Source organism: Colletotrichum orchidophilum (assembly GCF_001831195.1).
Source record: "Colletotrichum orchidophilum strain IMI 309357 chromosome Unknown Scaffold_207.1, whole genome shotgun sequence".
Classification (NCBI taxonomy): Eukaryota; Fungi; Ascomycota; class Sordariomycetes; order Glomerellales; family Glomerellaceae; genus Colletotrichum; species Colletotrichum orchidophilum.
The window spans coordinates 3,517-19,205 of NW_019173163.1; the positions used below are offsets into that span (position 1 = coordinate 3,517).

Consider the following 15,689-nt stretch of genomic DNA (forward strand, 5'->3'; position numbering starts at 1 on the left):
CCAAGCGGCCGACTCGGTTCGGTTGCAAGACAAGGTATCCGCACCCGTTCCCCGCAACGGTTCAGCCTCTACCCGTCCTCGAACAACGTACCTTTGGCTTTTACCCAAAAGGGGCCTAAGCAAACGGCGAAAGCGGTACTTTGCGTAAACCGTTCACTGTTTGACCTCGACGACTCATGCTAGAATGCCACTTACAACATCCCATACTGTCCTCTGCTCTCGTCCCATCTCGCCATAGGTCCAATCCCTCCCCTCTTCCTCAATTAATCCTTGAAGCCTATGATAACCACGTCCAGATCTGCCTCGATAGCAGTCCAGCCATAACCAAGCCACATATTCCTGACAAAACAACCCAACATCCTTGTCACCCTTGGACTGATTCTGACATCACAAGAGTAAGGGTTTATATTTCTAATGTTTTGTTTTGGTCTGATGATTGGAACGAAGTTTGTGCGTCCGGAAGTCGAAGCCGGGAGACTTTCTACCCTTCCAATCTCCCCCAAAACCTATGCTGCCCGTTTTGGGCAGTTTTTCTCTCAGAAGTTTTAGAAACTCTCCCCTCCCCTGCCCCCTATTTCATCTTCTGGGCCTCCTGGGGTTACGTTGTTCGGTTCACGGCAAGGGTGAAAAGACGGCGATAACCGGTCCTGCTCTCCACAAAGCCCCCGCGCTTGCGATCTTGTGCTGCCGTTTTCTGTGCAAGTGTCTTGTGGAAGGCATCTTCTTGAGCACAGCCTCGTTCGACACATACCAACCTGCTTGTCGTCTGTTAAATGATGATCGTAATCATGTTGACGCGATACTGTGACTGCTCAAGTATTTGAAGCTGCACGCTTGTGTGTGTGGACAGCCTCTGGGACACATTTTGAAACGTGAATTTCCAAATGGTCAACTGTGTTTTTGCCCATCGCGAAGAGAGTTGTGCTCGAGTATCTGCATCTGCATTGCTCACTCAAGACCGTCCGTGTATCTCAACCTGAAGACGTCTCTCCCGTCACTACCCAACACAAATCACACAAAAAAGGGCCCGCCGATCCACCCAAGTATCCCGCAAAACCATCGTCGCCAGCATCGACCACCAACAACACCTAGCAAAGTAGAAAATCTTCCCTTGCATCCCATCATCGGCATGATTCGACGATACCGCTGTTCAGTCATCCCTTGTTGCCGATTCATCGGCAGCAATTCGTCGGCGCTGATACTTTTTTCTTTTTCTTTTTTCGCTCTATCCAATCTCCTTTTCCTCTTCTCCCGTCCTCCACCATGGCGATTTTGGTTTAGTCGGCATAGGTCTTTCTCGATTTCGGCAATGGCGAAGAAAGACAAAGGTGATATTTGTCGGACATGGCAAAGTCGAGGCCACGTTGCCGTCAAGGGTAGATCACGATCTTCGTCTCAATTTCTGCGTCCTTTCCCTCGTGGTTCTCATGAACCCGAGGCCCCCCCCCTCATGGGCTGTCACATACGCAGAGATCATGTTTGAAGCAAACCAAAGTATTATGAGCGGGAACAGGAAGCTTGGCCCACTCTTTTCTTCGGCATTTCAAATCACCGGTACAGTTTGCCGCATCTCCTCCGCCTTATTTCACCCAGTCGGCCTGGGCATGGCCAGCTCGCAGCCTCGCAGGATAGATGTCACGCACGCGTCCTCCCACAGGTACCTTTCCCTCCGCCGGAAGCGGCGGTGCGCAGTTGCGTTTCCCGCCTACTCGGACGTTCAAACACCGTCATCACCATCAATTTCTCACCCAAAACACTCACAACACAAAGCCAAGACCTGACGGACAGGAGATTGCGATATATCCCCGTCCCTCTCGAGCTCTCTCCCCAAAAACCAAATGCCGAAGAACACATTTTCCTCACACACCATCACTATTGAAAGACACTATTCATTGCCGACTGTCATTTCATTTCAAGCGCTTCTGCACTTGAAATGAGCGTTTACCATGGCGACCAAGGTTTTTGCGGTTCTTTGGCACATCTCGGCTCCGAAAGGTAAGGCAGGGGGTGCAGTGTGCCAAAGAAAGAGGGCAAATAATGCATACCCTCCCCGGAAAGATATGCCTTCATCTCAAGGTCACAAACAATAGACCCATTGGAGGACAACTGACATCATGATTGGAGACTAATCACACTAGAAGCCGTGATTCCCTCAGAGCTTATCATGTCCCCCCATCTTTGAAAGTTCAATCCTTCGTAATGATATTTGCGCTACCCTAGCATGTGTCATCAAACCCCGCGCTCAAAGTTTCCTGCCCATGAATAACTCCAACCTACGTAAGTTACGCAACACCTTTTGGGGGGGGGGGGGTCCCAATGCAAGGCCAAGCTAACTATGAGGCGGGGCACCCGGCCCCGGTCGCTGCACGGACTTGCGACATCCGGGCGAATTTTAAATTCCTCTCTTCAATGTACCGCTGGGGTATGGGTTCGCCAGATAGAACTCGTGCCGGTCGAGAAGACTGACTGACGGTGGCCTCCAACGGAGCATATTCCGTTTTGCCTCGGGCCAAACCCCTTGCTTTCTACGTCTGTTTCGAGGACGACCAATGGACGACCTGTCGAGCACATGAGCAACCATAAACAAGACGCCACGCATAGACTATCTACCTTGGAGCTGCATTATAGTTGTTCCGGGGTGTTTGTTCTCGGCGACACATCACAACGACATACTAGGCACGGCAGGTAATGTAGTGTTACTTGAGAGACAGATCATGATGTGATAACTTGGCTTTATGCAGCCTGGAATTCCATGTGTTCGTAGCTCGTGAGTCTATCCTTCTGGTTTTCGTATGGATCGTCCCGGAGCCCGTTTCCCCCTTTCATGAATAAGTCCGCAAACACCATTGTCGGGTATACCCTGAGAGCCAAACCTGACCCGAAATATCATCCAGTGGGTAGAATATTCAGCGAGTGAATACTCCTGAATGTGAAAAGCGAAAGTCCCGAAAAAGAGAAAATGGTTAACTGTATGTACAGTAGAAGAAAAGAAAAGTGATTGGCCACTTTCAGAAAGTTGTCCACCCGTAAATCCCGGTGAACCAAAAATACCTATGTGCCATCCCAAGTAATTGTGTGTCAGAATCGAAGAAATTAACCGTTCCTATTTCAAGCAGCTTAGGCGGCGGCGGCGTAAACCTGGCCAAGAGCGCTGAGGCCAGAGCCGGAGTTGAGAATGCCGTCGGAAGCCATGAAGTAAGAGTAGCGTTCGAGGTACGACAGGCTGTCAAGCTTGGGGAGGTTGGTTGAGACGAAGCTGGAGATCTCATCGTCAGAGCCGAAGGGAGCGAACTCGGTCAACCAGACGGGCTTGCCCTCACAGGCCTCGTGGATCGCGTCAAGGTGGCTGAAGAGGCTTTCTGCAGCACTGGCGGCGGAGTACCAGTGGGTGGGGCAGAAGTCGAAGTCGCAGCCGGCGGTTTTACAGGCATCGACCCAAGCCCTGAGCCAGTCGACACCCTGGCCGGCGTTGTTGCTGTTGGTGACGGCAGGGGCTCCAATCTTGGCCAAGCTGGAGTAGGGGTTCATGTACTTGACGTGCGCGGCAGCGGCAGAAACGGCGTCAACGTTGGACTGAGAAGGCATGTCGGGCTCATTGAAGCTCAGGAGACAAGTAGAGCCATTTTTGATGGAAGCATCAGCGTTATGAGCCCAACTGGCGGTGTGGGAGTCGATGGGACCCCAGAGCATAGGGACAAAGTTGACACCAGAGACAGTGATGCCGCTAGCGATGGAGTTCCAGTTGTAGGCCCAGGAGAATTTCGGGAAGGCGCCGGTGAAGAAAGGGCTGACCTTGCTGGCGTCGGTGTAGGCGACACCACGCTTGCCACCAGTGGAGGGGGGGTTGACGGCGGCGGCAGCGGAAGTGGTGGGCTTGGCAGGAGGAATAGCAGGCGCAGAGGCAACGGCAGCAGCGGCGTTGGGCAAGGCCTCAGCAACGGGAGCCTGAGATGACGAACTGGGAGCAACCGACTTGACCAGAGTAGTGCTAGGGGCAGCGTAGACCGGGGTAGGAGTAGGATTAGGAGTAGGAACCACAATGATGGAGGTAGAAGTGGTGGTGGGAGTGTACTGGGCCTCAGGGACCGCAGGCTGAGGAGAAGGAATGGGCGTAGGAGTAGGGGTGGGAGTGGCGGAAGGGAAAGACTCTCCATCGGTGACAGTGATAGTGACCCATTGGGTGACGACGTCAATCTTCAAATGGCGCTTGTCCTGGTGGATGTGGCGATGAGCGTTGAAGCCTAGGGCCTGCTCAGCAAGGGCGAGCGAGGCGACAACAGAGAGAGCCTTCTTGGTGTACATCTTGGCGGATATCGTGTGATGCGGTACTTGCGAAGTGGTCGGTGAGGTTAATCGTGATCGAGAAATGTGCTTGTGGGATAAGCTGTTGACGATTTCCTTCTCGAGATTGAAGACGTGAATTACCGGCCTTGGAAGGAGGGTGGGGGGTCACTAGATATTCAGAAGGAGTGGTGTATGGTTGCTGGTTGTTCGGTCTGTCAAAGATACGAAAAATGAAAGTGGTGTGCGGTTGTTGTTGGTGAATTGGGTTGACAACGAACTGCTTTTTGTACGCAAGGTCGAGGCTGGCGACCGTTGGTGAAGGAGTGTGTTGTTGACTGAAGAAGGGACAGGCAAGCCGGCTGGTGTGAGGAAGGGGAAGCAACAAAAAGGGAGAGTGTGGGGGAGGAAGGGAGTTTAAGAAGACGAGACCAGGTGCCGGGGAGGAAACAAATCAGGCAGGGACGAGGGAAGGAAACACGGGAAGGTGAGGTCAACCGGGAGGAAGTAGCGTGGGAAACGATCGGTCGTAGGCAAGCAGGAGGCGCCTCAGACGCAGGTGCAGTTGGGATGCGGGTAGCAGGTGCGGACTGTGGATCCCGACCCATAGGGGCTGCAGACGCTACCTAGGTACGCCAGCGAAAGACACCATCTGATGTGCGATTCACCACGAGGAAGGAGGGAAGAGGTACGAACCGCCGTGGTGACGCCTTCCTCTGTACCTGCCTATCCGCGCGCACTAGGAGAAGCAGGGGACAGGCGGGCCGGATGTATCGCGCTTTCCGGGAAGGGATGTGGTGCGGCAGTGGTTGCTCCTGCCAGTTGCAACCGTGGCAGGTGGAGCGTGCCCTAGGTTGTTTGGCCAGTCGTCTTACTGATGGAGTCACGTACCTAGCTTCCCTGACTTGCGGCCCTTTTTGGCCGTTGCTGTCGATGTCGCTGTCGTGGTTGACGCCGACACGATCCGAAGAGTTTTCTTGCTGGAGTTGCATGAAAACCCCTCTTCGTTGTCAATAAGAAAGTGGTTGCCCACATGTGATCGATAGGTGACTGGATGGATCTTGGACTCGGGGCTGGGAACTATCGCCCCCGGGCAGTTCATCAGAGCTGTTGTCCCATTGCTCCGTCCGATTTCTTGTTCAGATTTTTTGTTTTTTTTATCGGGGCTCAGCGACTCACAGGCCATGCTTGTTTCTGCAGATCCTGGCCAATTTTGTGGCTCCTGCTTGGCCCCCTGGGGTCTGGACACTCTGGATCTTCCTGGACTGAGCTGACCTCTTTGGCAGATGGGAGAGGCACTTAACACAACCGGGATGGTGCGTTGGCGTTGCGTCCTGATGACAGATGATTACCCAGGACTTCCTCGAGTCCGCGACCATAATCCTCCCCAAAAATTGCTGCCCAGAGCGGAGATTCCAAGGAACTGCCGCAGAGAATCGCGGGCTGGCAGCTTCAGAGACATCCACAGTGACACAACACACATTCCAACTAAGTCGGTCACCACAATTCAACTCAATGCCATTGTTTAATTGCCAAGGATGGGGGTTCCAACGCCCACGGTCTCTTTCCTTCTCCCAGCTATTTGGGCTCTATTCCTTAATTAATGGAGTCTCGGTTTCACTGGCTCCTGGCTCACCAACTCTAGGTTGCTGGTGAATTGACTAGATCCAGCTTGAATAGCTAGTTGCATGGTGCCAAACAAGGGAGAAATGAACAGTCACACCTGGATTGTTTGGGCCCTTTGAGGTTGCCGCCCACTCACACCTCAACGACGAACTAGCGCTCGCCTGCGACTCTCGCCCTTTCATTGCTGGCACTGGCCTAGCTGGCCCTTTTGCCAAATCCAGTGACACCGAGTAAGGTTACGAAGAGCCAAGAAGAGGGGGGAAGGGTGCCTGCCAGCTTGGTCAGTTTTGCTGCTTGGAAGATTGGGAGAACTCCAAGGAACCAACGGCTGAGGGGCGAACGGACCAGGAAGCGCCATTTTCACCCCTGGCTTATGCAGGAACGGGGGGCAAATGCTGCAGGAACCGGCACCACGGCGCGGCCTTGGAAACACCGGGCGCCAAGGATACTTCGCTGTATATGACCTCGTCTCGTATCTTTTGAGTGTCGTTACGGCCAAGAGATACCTCTCGCTGAGAGTCCCGTTCCTTCCATTGCTTACCCCCCTCAACCGCCGGCCCCCCTTCTCCATCCGACCCAGTCAGCGACTGCAAGAAGTTGATGCACGCACTGGCTGGCGAGAAAGGCACAGGTGGCAGTCGATGGTAGGTGAGAATCAGAAATGTTGTTTTCTTCCTACCACCGCCTGTTCACATCTCTCGCCTTTTTCAACAGGTGAGTTTAGACTCGACTGGCTAGCCGCGTTGCTGAGTGCAACATGAAAGCCTTGACTTTACGCTCGGGTCAAAGGCCGCCTAAGGGAGTTCACCTTACCCGTGTCTCCGCCAACATCTTAGTCGCGCTCCTTTCAATGACGGTGACTTTCTCGCTGCTGCAGGAAAATCCCTCTCTTTCCGCCTTCACACAATTCACACAAGTCACTGTTCTCCAACATCGTCATTATTGCCTTGACCCCCGCTCCCTCTCCTCCCTCGGTCGGCCTCCATGGACCATGACTCTTCCATAGCTCGTGCCCTACGCCATCACCAGGGAGACGTAAAAATTGTCACCGCCGACCAGAGGAAGAAGACCGTCGCTGGACACTGCCGCTCGGGAAAGCCTCTCCGTCATCTCGCCCGCCCTTGCGTAGCCCTGAGGGAATCCTCGTAGCCAACGAGTCACCTTCCTGGTGGGGGGCATCTTCGGCGACTGGGCGGCGCTGCGCGGCACCTTCACGCCCCCAACACTGACGAAGCCCTCAGGTATGACAGTCCCCGACTCCCAGTTGACCAGGCGAATGGGTTCGATTGGCAGGGCGGGCCCTACGACGACTTTTCGTAACCGTTCTGCAGCGCCCATCATCAGACGAACAAAGGATGACAACGGTCGACTTGGGACGGCAGCCCCGCGCTTGGGGCGACCCGAAGGACAAGGCAATGCCATTGTCATGGGAGAATGGGCCCAATCCGAGGCGACTCTGGGCACGATAAGACCCGCGCTTTTGACCCGTTTCTTCCACTTTGGGCCCACGTTGACGTCGTCTTCACCCCTGACGCCTATTCCTCTTTTCGACTAGCTGGTGACGTGGAGCCAGATGGATCGCCAGGAAAAATCGACCGCGCACCAAGTCCAGACTCTCAGCGCGGGAGATGGAGTCGACTCGGGGGATTCCACGACTGCTCGACAGCATCAACCCCGGCAGGGCCAGCAATCCGGGCAAGCCAGACCCCAGAGCGCCGGTTGTGAAGCCCTAAGCGAAATGAGCTTCCGTCGCCACGGGGCAGATGTCCAGCGAATCCCATCCACTGGAGGTACATTTCCCTCCAACACGACGCCCATTCTGGCACCTCACTTCCACCTGTTTGGCCTTTTTCTGACAGCCGCCCACATTCCTCGCCCATTCCGTCCCGTCACTTCCCTGCCACCCTGGCCAAGAGCCGATGAGGCCAGCCCTCCGGATGATCCAAAGCTTGTTACGGATAGTCCAGCAAGATTTCATCCTCTTCCAACCCGCTGCTCATTACAGCACGTGCCGGGATGCGACAGCCAGGGCTACACTGCGCCACGCCGAAGCTAGAGCCTCGGAATGTCACCCGACTCCATGACACGGGACTGCCATGCCGGCCGCTGTCCTCGATCAGGGCAATCAGGACCCTCAGATCATTCTGGCTCAGTGGCCCTTCAAAGGTTGAAGCCGACTTCCATAGCACGCGATTCAGAGCCCTGGCTCGCGCAAGGTCCGACAATACCGTGACACGAGGCTTTGCACCTGAATAGTACGATTCATTACGACGTACGTAATCATCTCGGCACCCCCAGCCGTCTGAGCTCTGCTTCTTTGAATCTTGTCAACCCCGCCCGATACCATCAAACGCCGGATAGTTGCATCCACGATACTAAAAGCCTGCCTCGAGGGTTGACTAGTGTCTCAATGCAATGCTTTCATCCGATGTCAATCTTTAAGGTTGTGCTCCATTATGCGCAACAATAATAAGCGCACAGAGAACATTATGGTTACTCTAGCTCCCTCACACTGGAGTCTGGCGCATTTCTTCCCGACAGATGTCTTACCTGCATGGTCCAAGGTGCATGCTGCTCCAGCTTCCTCACACCAGCTCGAGATGTTTCTGCGTTTTCCTCCAGGTTTCCTCCCCCCCCCCCCCTCTTGGCCATTTGCTTGTGCTCCCACATGTAACAATGTTGGGTCAGCTGCAGCCATTGACATCTATTCAAGTCTACTCCTGCAGGACTATCTGCACCTAAGCAAATGATGCCGCCAGTGAGCCAGACACAATAGCGTATCCGTACTTATTGAAGTCAGCATAAGGAGGGCGGCATAGCTCACGGCTGCCAGGTTTACTTGTAACACAAGAACAAAGCCCAAGAGTCCCACAAGGGCACATCCAACACCAAGCATGGGGGAAACTGCCGCTGGCAACATGACGGCTCCAGGTTTACAGCCAGGAAACTCGGCACTTCGCACAGCGGAGCGATTACTTACTTCTTTTCGTGGCAGAAATCTCGTCAAGTGAACCTTCGCCCAGTGGAATGCAACTATCAGTTTCTGAACGTGATGTGGCCTGGCCAATAGATCCTACAGGAATGACATGCTTCGGAAGCGTTTCTCTAGGCAAAGAAGTGGGAGGTGAGTTGCATGTTAATACCATCCAGCTCTTTGACATCAACAGGCGCTTCCCAGCATTGATATTTGACGAGCAGTCTCAGATTTGAATCCTCGGTGAAGTTGCCGAGATTAGGGACCAAGATTGTTGTTTGCCGCCTAATATCTTCTCAATTTCCACTGGTGGACCGGCTACGTGGATTGATAGAGCAAATCATGGAGGGAGAGATTCACTCGCAATCTCCCAGGCTTGTTAGAGAAACACCCAAATGTTGGAGGTAAGGCAGTGCACGGCAAATCTTATCCGATGTTAGACGCAGACGAGTGCAGGTGCTTCGTGTCACCCCACCCCAGCCGCCGTCCGTTCGGAAGGGACCCATTTTCCGGCATCGTCAACTTCATCGCCGGTGAGCTCGGTCAATAGTTGTTCAATCTTACATCGAAAACTGGCGGGCTTCGTTCGGTGAACGGGAAGAGAATTCTTCGGTATTCTCATACAGCCTTGCCAAGCACAGCCTCCACACGCCGACAACAGTATCGATTATTGATGTCTAGTAGCCAATGGTGTTCGGGCAACGCTTGATCTAAGACTTGTGGCGGCCTATCAACCGCCCGACGCCCTGCCACGGTGATAATCTCTTGGGGCCACACGTGACATAGCTGCCTTGGCACCAGCTTGACTGTATTGAGCTGAAAGCCATGTCAATTCCATGCAGCTTGACCGTTGAAGCTATTCAAGAAGCCATTCAACCCGTCCAGTGTCAAATCCGCCTACTAGGTTCTAGGCCCTGAGAGATACCCGAAGCACCTCAAGTAGCCCAGTACTTCCCCAAGTTTACGGCATAATGAATACCACACGTTCATCACTTCCTCTACTGGCAGCCGCCCCAGACTTCAATGGCTTCGAGTATGGGGCATTCTTCCAAGGTGAGGATACGACGATCGGGGATGAGAATACCTTTTCAAGTGAGAAGCTATTTGAGCCACGCCCGACAAGAAGCACCGCTTCGGATGCAGGAGGAGAAGGTCCATCTCACCGTGTGCCCGCGCAGAAACAGCGTCTCGAGAGGCGAGGGCATACGAAAAGTCGGAGAGGGTGCTTCAACTGCAAAAGGAGACGAATCAAGGCACGTCTATACTTTCATCGAGTTGCTCCTTCGAAAACTGACGTTGCACAAAACAATTTTACAGTGCGAAGAGACGTATCCGTCTTGTGGCCATTGTGTCAAAATGGGGTTGAAGTGCGAATATCCAAATGCTCCAACGATTGTACCCCAGGTATGTCAAATACAATATACTATGCATTTCGGTTGCCTTTTCCAACTCATTGCCCCCAGCCACAAAACCAAGTGCCGCTGTTCAGTCTACAAGACATGCGGTTCTTCCAGCACTTCCTGCTGCAATGCTACCCTCACCACCCTATAGGCAACGAAAATATTTGGACTCATGAGGTGCCGTGCTTATCTCAAAGTGTAAGTAACCGATGGATTGAAGTCAAAGAAAACCTTCTAAGCTGATAAAGAACGGATTCCTCATGCACGCGATCCTGGGCATGGCGGCCTGCGATCTTATGAGCGCGGACCCGAGCCTCCTGGCCTTCGCCATGGCGCACCGCGTCAAGGCGATACAGGCCATCAAAAAGTCCCTTGCCGAGCTGCCAAAGCAGCGGGGCACGACGTCGGAGCACGCCAACGCTCTGATTGCGACGTGCTTCGCGCTCACGTTCCAGTCCGTGACGTTTGAGGACGGCATGGCCGAGTACATGACCTTTATCCGCGGGATCCTAATCATCGGCACGCAGATGTACATCAAGGGCATCAAACCCATCTTTATAAACTTGATGGGGCAAGATTCTAGCGCGGTCCTGGAGCCCAAGATGGCGGATCTGCCGCTGATTCGGAGCGAGTGGGCGGACGGTGCCGTCGAGGCGATCGGGGGGTTGAGGGGCCTGTGTCGGGACGTGGTGGAGATTGAGTATTTTGATCTCCTCCTGGAGATGGCGACGAAACTGCACACTTCGTCTTGGGATGGCAAGTTATCCCCGCAAACCATGGAATCACCAACTCGTTGCCCACATGCTTTTAAGGGTGAAAACTAACAGAGGACACGCCGAAATAGCGTATCAGGATCTTTCGAAACATTACGGTTGGTGGATCCAGCTACCGCACGAAAAGTTCCAGCGCGTCATCGACATGACCTCGCAGACGATGGTGCTTCTGGCCAGTCACTGGATTGCGCTGAAGCAGATCATGGCCACCGTGACCAATGCCGAGCACGAGTGTCGCGAGAAGGCGCCGTCGAAGGAGAATGCTGTGGGTATGGGCATTGTACGCTGGCTGGGGCACCTCAACCGGCAGGTCGACCATGAGCATTTGGTGTATAATCAGTGGCCCTTGTGGGTAGAGGAGCAGCTGAACCGGGATTTGACTTTTTTTGGCAAGAGATTTTGAAAATGGTTTCGCAGCGGAGAGCAATATTTGGAAATTTGTTTCACGATGTCTTTTTTTCTGGACATACATCAGCTTGTCGAGAGTAACTTAGCTCAGGATGATCTGCTATCACATTGTGCAGCATGAATTATAGCAACCACTCAATCAGACGTTGCGTTTTGTCCGTAGAATCGAACACGATATACATCCCGACAAGCCTAGGCCGTCCTATTGACAATCCAAACAACTCAACAGAAAATCCTTACCGACAAGTCAATGCCCACTTTCTCTCACAGACAATGTCATCATTTCCGACCGGACCAAGGCCCAGATTAAACAAGCAAACCTCACACTGGGAGGATGGTTCGGGAGGAGGGATTAGATCTTGCCGATCCTCATCAACAGGGCAACGATCTCTGCCGCGGCCCTCCTCGTCCGCGGCAGGTGCCACGGGGCTCTTCCCAGCCCCACTCGTCACCGCCCGCCGGCACTGCCCCCTCCCCGTCTTCACAGCGCACCGCCCCGAAGATGGCGTGTGTGATTGGACGGTCTGGACAAAACGAGGAATACGACGGCCGAGAGTGGGGCCGTACAAGCCAATGGGCATCCGAGAGAGTGATGATGAGGCTTGTTTTGAACGACCGATGCGGCTGAAGAAAGCCAGTTTGTGTCGATATTCCACATGGAGAGAGCAAGACACGCGACGAATACGTCTGAAGGATACGTGTGGTGGGTGCGGCATGTGTTTCCAGGCAGTGTTTCTTTTTTTTTTTTTTTTTTTTTTGGTGACTGAAGACGGTAAGTGGGCTGGCTGACTGACCACCTTACCTAGGTAGCTTCACTTGACCTGGCGACGCAGCTCTTCTCTTGAGGGCTTGCTGCGCTTCTAACAACTTTCATTTGAGTGAAACTTCCCTATTGGCCGGGACCTCGTAGGAGCGAGAGGACGAAAGATTGAGTTTTGGACCCGAGGAAAAGTCCGCAGTCGTCGCAGCCGTCGCATTCCTCGCATTCGATAATTTGTGGTGGCGGGCAGTGTCTCAGCAGGCTTTGTAAAGAAGAAGACTAATATGTCATTTGATGTTCCTCCATTTTAGCCTGCAGTAAATGAAGCCTTGGTACAGAAGACAAGGATAAAGTCGACCGAGGTCCTTCCTGCTCAGATATCAGGACTGCGTCTTTCTCGCCGTTGCACATCGCCTTGCTGTCAGTCGCGACGCCCTCACCAAATCAAAAACCCCAAATAAAACATTACTATATCATCTCGCCTTACCTACGCGGCAAAGCCACCTTTGATCTACCTATTTGCCTTGCTTATTTGAAGATATAATATCGTTGTCTAGAATTCAACATGTCGACCACGATGGTTACAGACAAATTGCACCCCGTACCAAGCAGTTCGGCGTTGCCCACATACTCCTCTGCAATGGGGATTGAGCTCACAGAGATCTCCCCATCAACATCATCTTCCTCCAGCCTCGCGCCGCCTGCCTACGCCCAAGCCACGACTATCGTCCCGCGGGATTCAGAATCCGCGCCTGACGGTGAATTTTCAGAGCCCGCGCCCTCAGAAGACGCCCTCTTCACCCCCACGGTTCACTTTCAAATGGAAACCAACGGAAAGCAATGGCTCTCGCTCCCCATCGGCACGCGCCCAGACCCGATCGCTGTCTACCGCGTCGAAGCGGGATGTTGGAGCGCCGAGTCGGTCCCGGCGTACGTCTCCCTCCGCTTCTCGCGCAACGACGGAAGCTGCCACCTCGTGCGGGGCGAGGACGCCTCCCAGACGCCGGTGTGCACGACGCTCTACCGCTTCGGGCCGGGAAAACCTCCCGTCTTCCGACCATCGACGTCCCTCACACCGCTGCGCGCACCGGCACCCGCATCTACTTCTTCCTCCTTTTCTTCTCCTTCTTCTTCGACGCTGGTATCCCGAAGAGAAGAGGAGGGTGGCGGCAGCGGTGGCGAGCCGGAGAAAGGTGCAAACCTCCAGATCGTCTCCAAGTCCCTCACCTCCCGCACCCAGGTCCTCAAGACGCCTTTGGGCACCTTCCAGTGGCGCTACGCCACGCGCAAAGAACGCGCCGCCGTGCATGGCGCCGATGACCTGCTCGTCTGTGAGCTCGTGCGGTCCGTAGCACTGCCGGGTGGAAAGAAGACGGAGGAGAGCAGGATGAGGATCGCGCAGCTTGTGCGTGGGAAGGAGACGAGGACGCAGGGGACCGGGCGGACGACGGCGGGGAACGGGGGTCGGTTGATGGTCGACGTGATGAGGTGGGCTGAGTCGAAGGACGGCGGGAGGGAGGCGGTCGAGGTGCTCGTGGTCGCGAGTTGCATATGCATGTTGAAGAAGGAGGTCGACCGGAGGAGGATGCAGCAAATGATGATGATTGCGGCTGGGGCTTCTGGAGGGGCGTAGTGGTGATTCTGAACCCTGTTTCGATTTTTCCCCTTTCGTACTTGTCTCCTTTGAAGGGCAAATAATATCCCCGAGACGTATCACTAATTGCTCCCATTTATATTGACATACATCTTCGAGATCGGCCCTATGTAAAACATCGTGAACGAGCACAGATAATGCTTCTGGAAAGTCATGAGGGTACCAAGGCTGAGAATGAATGAAGCCCAATCCAATCAGTCAATGTCGGCCAAATGGCGACTGGTGGGGTATTGAAGAGGAAGAAACTATGCAGAAGCACAAAGAAGCCAAAAAGAAACAAATACCGAGGTCGAAAAGATGGCTCGAACCCAAGACCTTCAAAAACAAATTGCCACCGGGGGACGTCGCCTTTTGTGTGTGGTTAAAAGTGTTCAGTCGTAACTACTGCGCCAGGAGTCTCCTCATCCGATGGTGCTGGGAATGGAGGATAGTTTACTCATATGGCCTCCGCCGATGGTACCTTCCTCCTGAATATACAATGGTCCTGACCTAGGTGTTTGTTTTCATTCAAAAAAACGCAAGCACCAATACATGTATCCTAGTACCACGAACTTTTGAGGGCGAACCATTCCGTGCGATCCAGCTTGCTTCCAACTTACCTGCCTAGAAGGGGAAAGTCTCGACGTCCTTTACATACCGTTAACTCCCCCCCCCCCCCCCCCCCCCCCGCGTTCTTTGGACACCCGTGCTGATGTTGTATAGATGGGCCCCCCCCCTCCTCAGCTCTCATCTTTTTTGTCCCCCCGTCTCCACACGCATTAGCCCCCCCCCCCGCCGCACCCCCCCCCCCCCCCCCCCCCCTTCTTTGCATGTTCGATAGCAACGCTTAGGAAGTTTTGAGAATGATTCCCACCCATCCGGAAGTTATCATCTATTATGCCCTCGACTTTCTGGAGTGCTCGCCAGCATATGATTTACTCCTTCATCCCCTGATAGACGACCACCCCGACATATTTGACGCTGTGTCACTCGAGCTCCACGGGGCCGAGGGGTCAATACCCACTCCGGAAGTATAATCTGGCATGGCACCCGGGAAATTAAGTGCCTGATATCTTCTGTGTAGACAAATATCTGAAGAACGATAACCTGTAGAGAAAAGTCGTAGTTGTTTGGGAGTGATCGATCTAGATATTGTTGGTCACTGAGGGATGCATGAAAACAACTCAGATGGCTTAGATGGTCGACCGGCATCGTTTAATTGCGTTTGGAGTTAAGGAATCCTAAGACGAGGGCGGTAGGAGGGCGACTTACATGGTCTGCACATAAGAACAGTGACATACCAGCTTGGAAACGCTCTGATGGTACTGTGAGGACCTTGCTCACACAACCCAAGGGTTGACCTGGAAGTTGCCAAAGTCTCCTATCAGCATTCAAATATAGCTCCATACAGAGCAGAACTTCTTGTAACTACTCAAGATGGTCCATGCAATGAGTTCTGGGCAGATATAATTATTATTTCCATATCCCCGAAAGGATAGAAACAAAGACATCTCAACTTGCTGTTAGCAACACGAATTCTAATCTGTAAATCATCTCGCTCTCAGGATATCTAAAGAAGCTCCCAAAGAGCCAGAGAAATGTAGGCTCTGATCATCAATCAGAATGTAGTTAATACTTCCGAAGGAGCATGTCTCTGTTTTCACGAGTGTCTCCTGCCAACTCGTTTGTAGTATTCACTGCATGTCGTTATATTGACATCCAGCCAACAGCACTAGTCACGCTAGAATTACACAGTTGGGGGCGGGAGCTTCCCCGCAATACTACACCAAACGGCCAAAAACGAAGTCATCGTCGTCACCCACCGTAACCCACT

At 53.4% G+C, this 15,689-nt stretch overlaps 4 protein-coding genes across 4 annotated transcripts; 2 read left to right on the forward strand and 2 right to left on the reverse strand.

The window, feature by feature from the left end:
• Positions 1–3,117: 3,117 nt before the first annotated feature.
• CORC01_13684 (uncharacterized protein) lies at positions 3,118–4,302 on the reverse strand (the record flags this gene model as incomplete). The annotated part of the gene is made up of 1 exon (XM_022625300.1): positions 3,118–4,302. The coding sequence occupies one exon, from the start codon at positions 4,300–4,302 to the stop codon at positions 3,118–3,120; it is 1,185 nt and encodes a 394-aa protein (XP_022468177.1).
• A 2,619-nt stretch (positions 4,303–6,921) lies between these two features.
• On the reverse strand, positions 6,922–8,254 carry CORC01_13685 (uncharacterized protein; the record flags this gene model as incomplete). The annotated part of the gene is made up of 3 exons (XM_022625301.1): positions 6,922–7,435; positions 7,864–8,109; positions 8,184–8,254. 3 exons carry the CDS (start codon positions 8,252–8,254, stop codon positions 6,922–6,924), a joined length of 831 nt encoding a protein of 276 aa, XP_022468178.1.
• Positions 8,255–10,018: 1,764 nt separating this feature from the next.
• Positions 10,019–11,457, forward strand: CORC01_13686 (C6 zinc finger protein; the record flags this gene model as incomplete). Its single annotated transcript, XM_022625302.1, has 5 exons — positions 10,019–10,045; positions 10,199–10,285; positions 10,345–10,479; positions 10,530–11,026; positions 11,109–11,457. 5 exons carry the CDS (start codon positions 10,019–10,021, stop codon positions 11,455–11,457), a joined length of 1,095 nt encoding a protein of 364 aa, XP_022468179.1.
• A 1,330-nt stretch (positions 11,458–12,787) lies between these two features.
• Positions 12,788–13,855, forward strand: CORC01_13687 (uncharacterized protein; the record flags this gene model as incomplete). Its single annotated transcript, XM_022625303.1, has 1 exon — positions 12,788–13,855. The coding sequence occupies one exon, from the start codon at positions 12,788–12,790 to the stop codon at positions 13,853–13,855; it is 1,068 nt and encodes a 355-aa protein (XP_022468180.1).
• Positions 13,856–15,689: the final 1,834 nt, after the last annotated feature.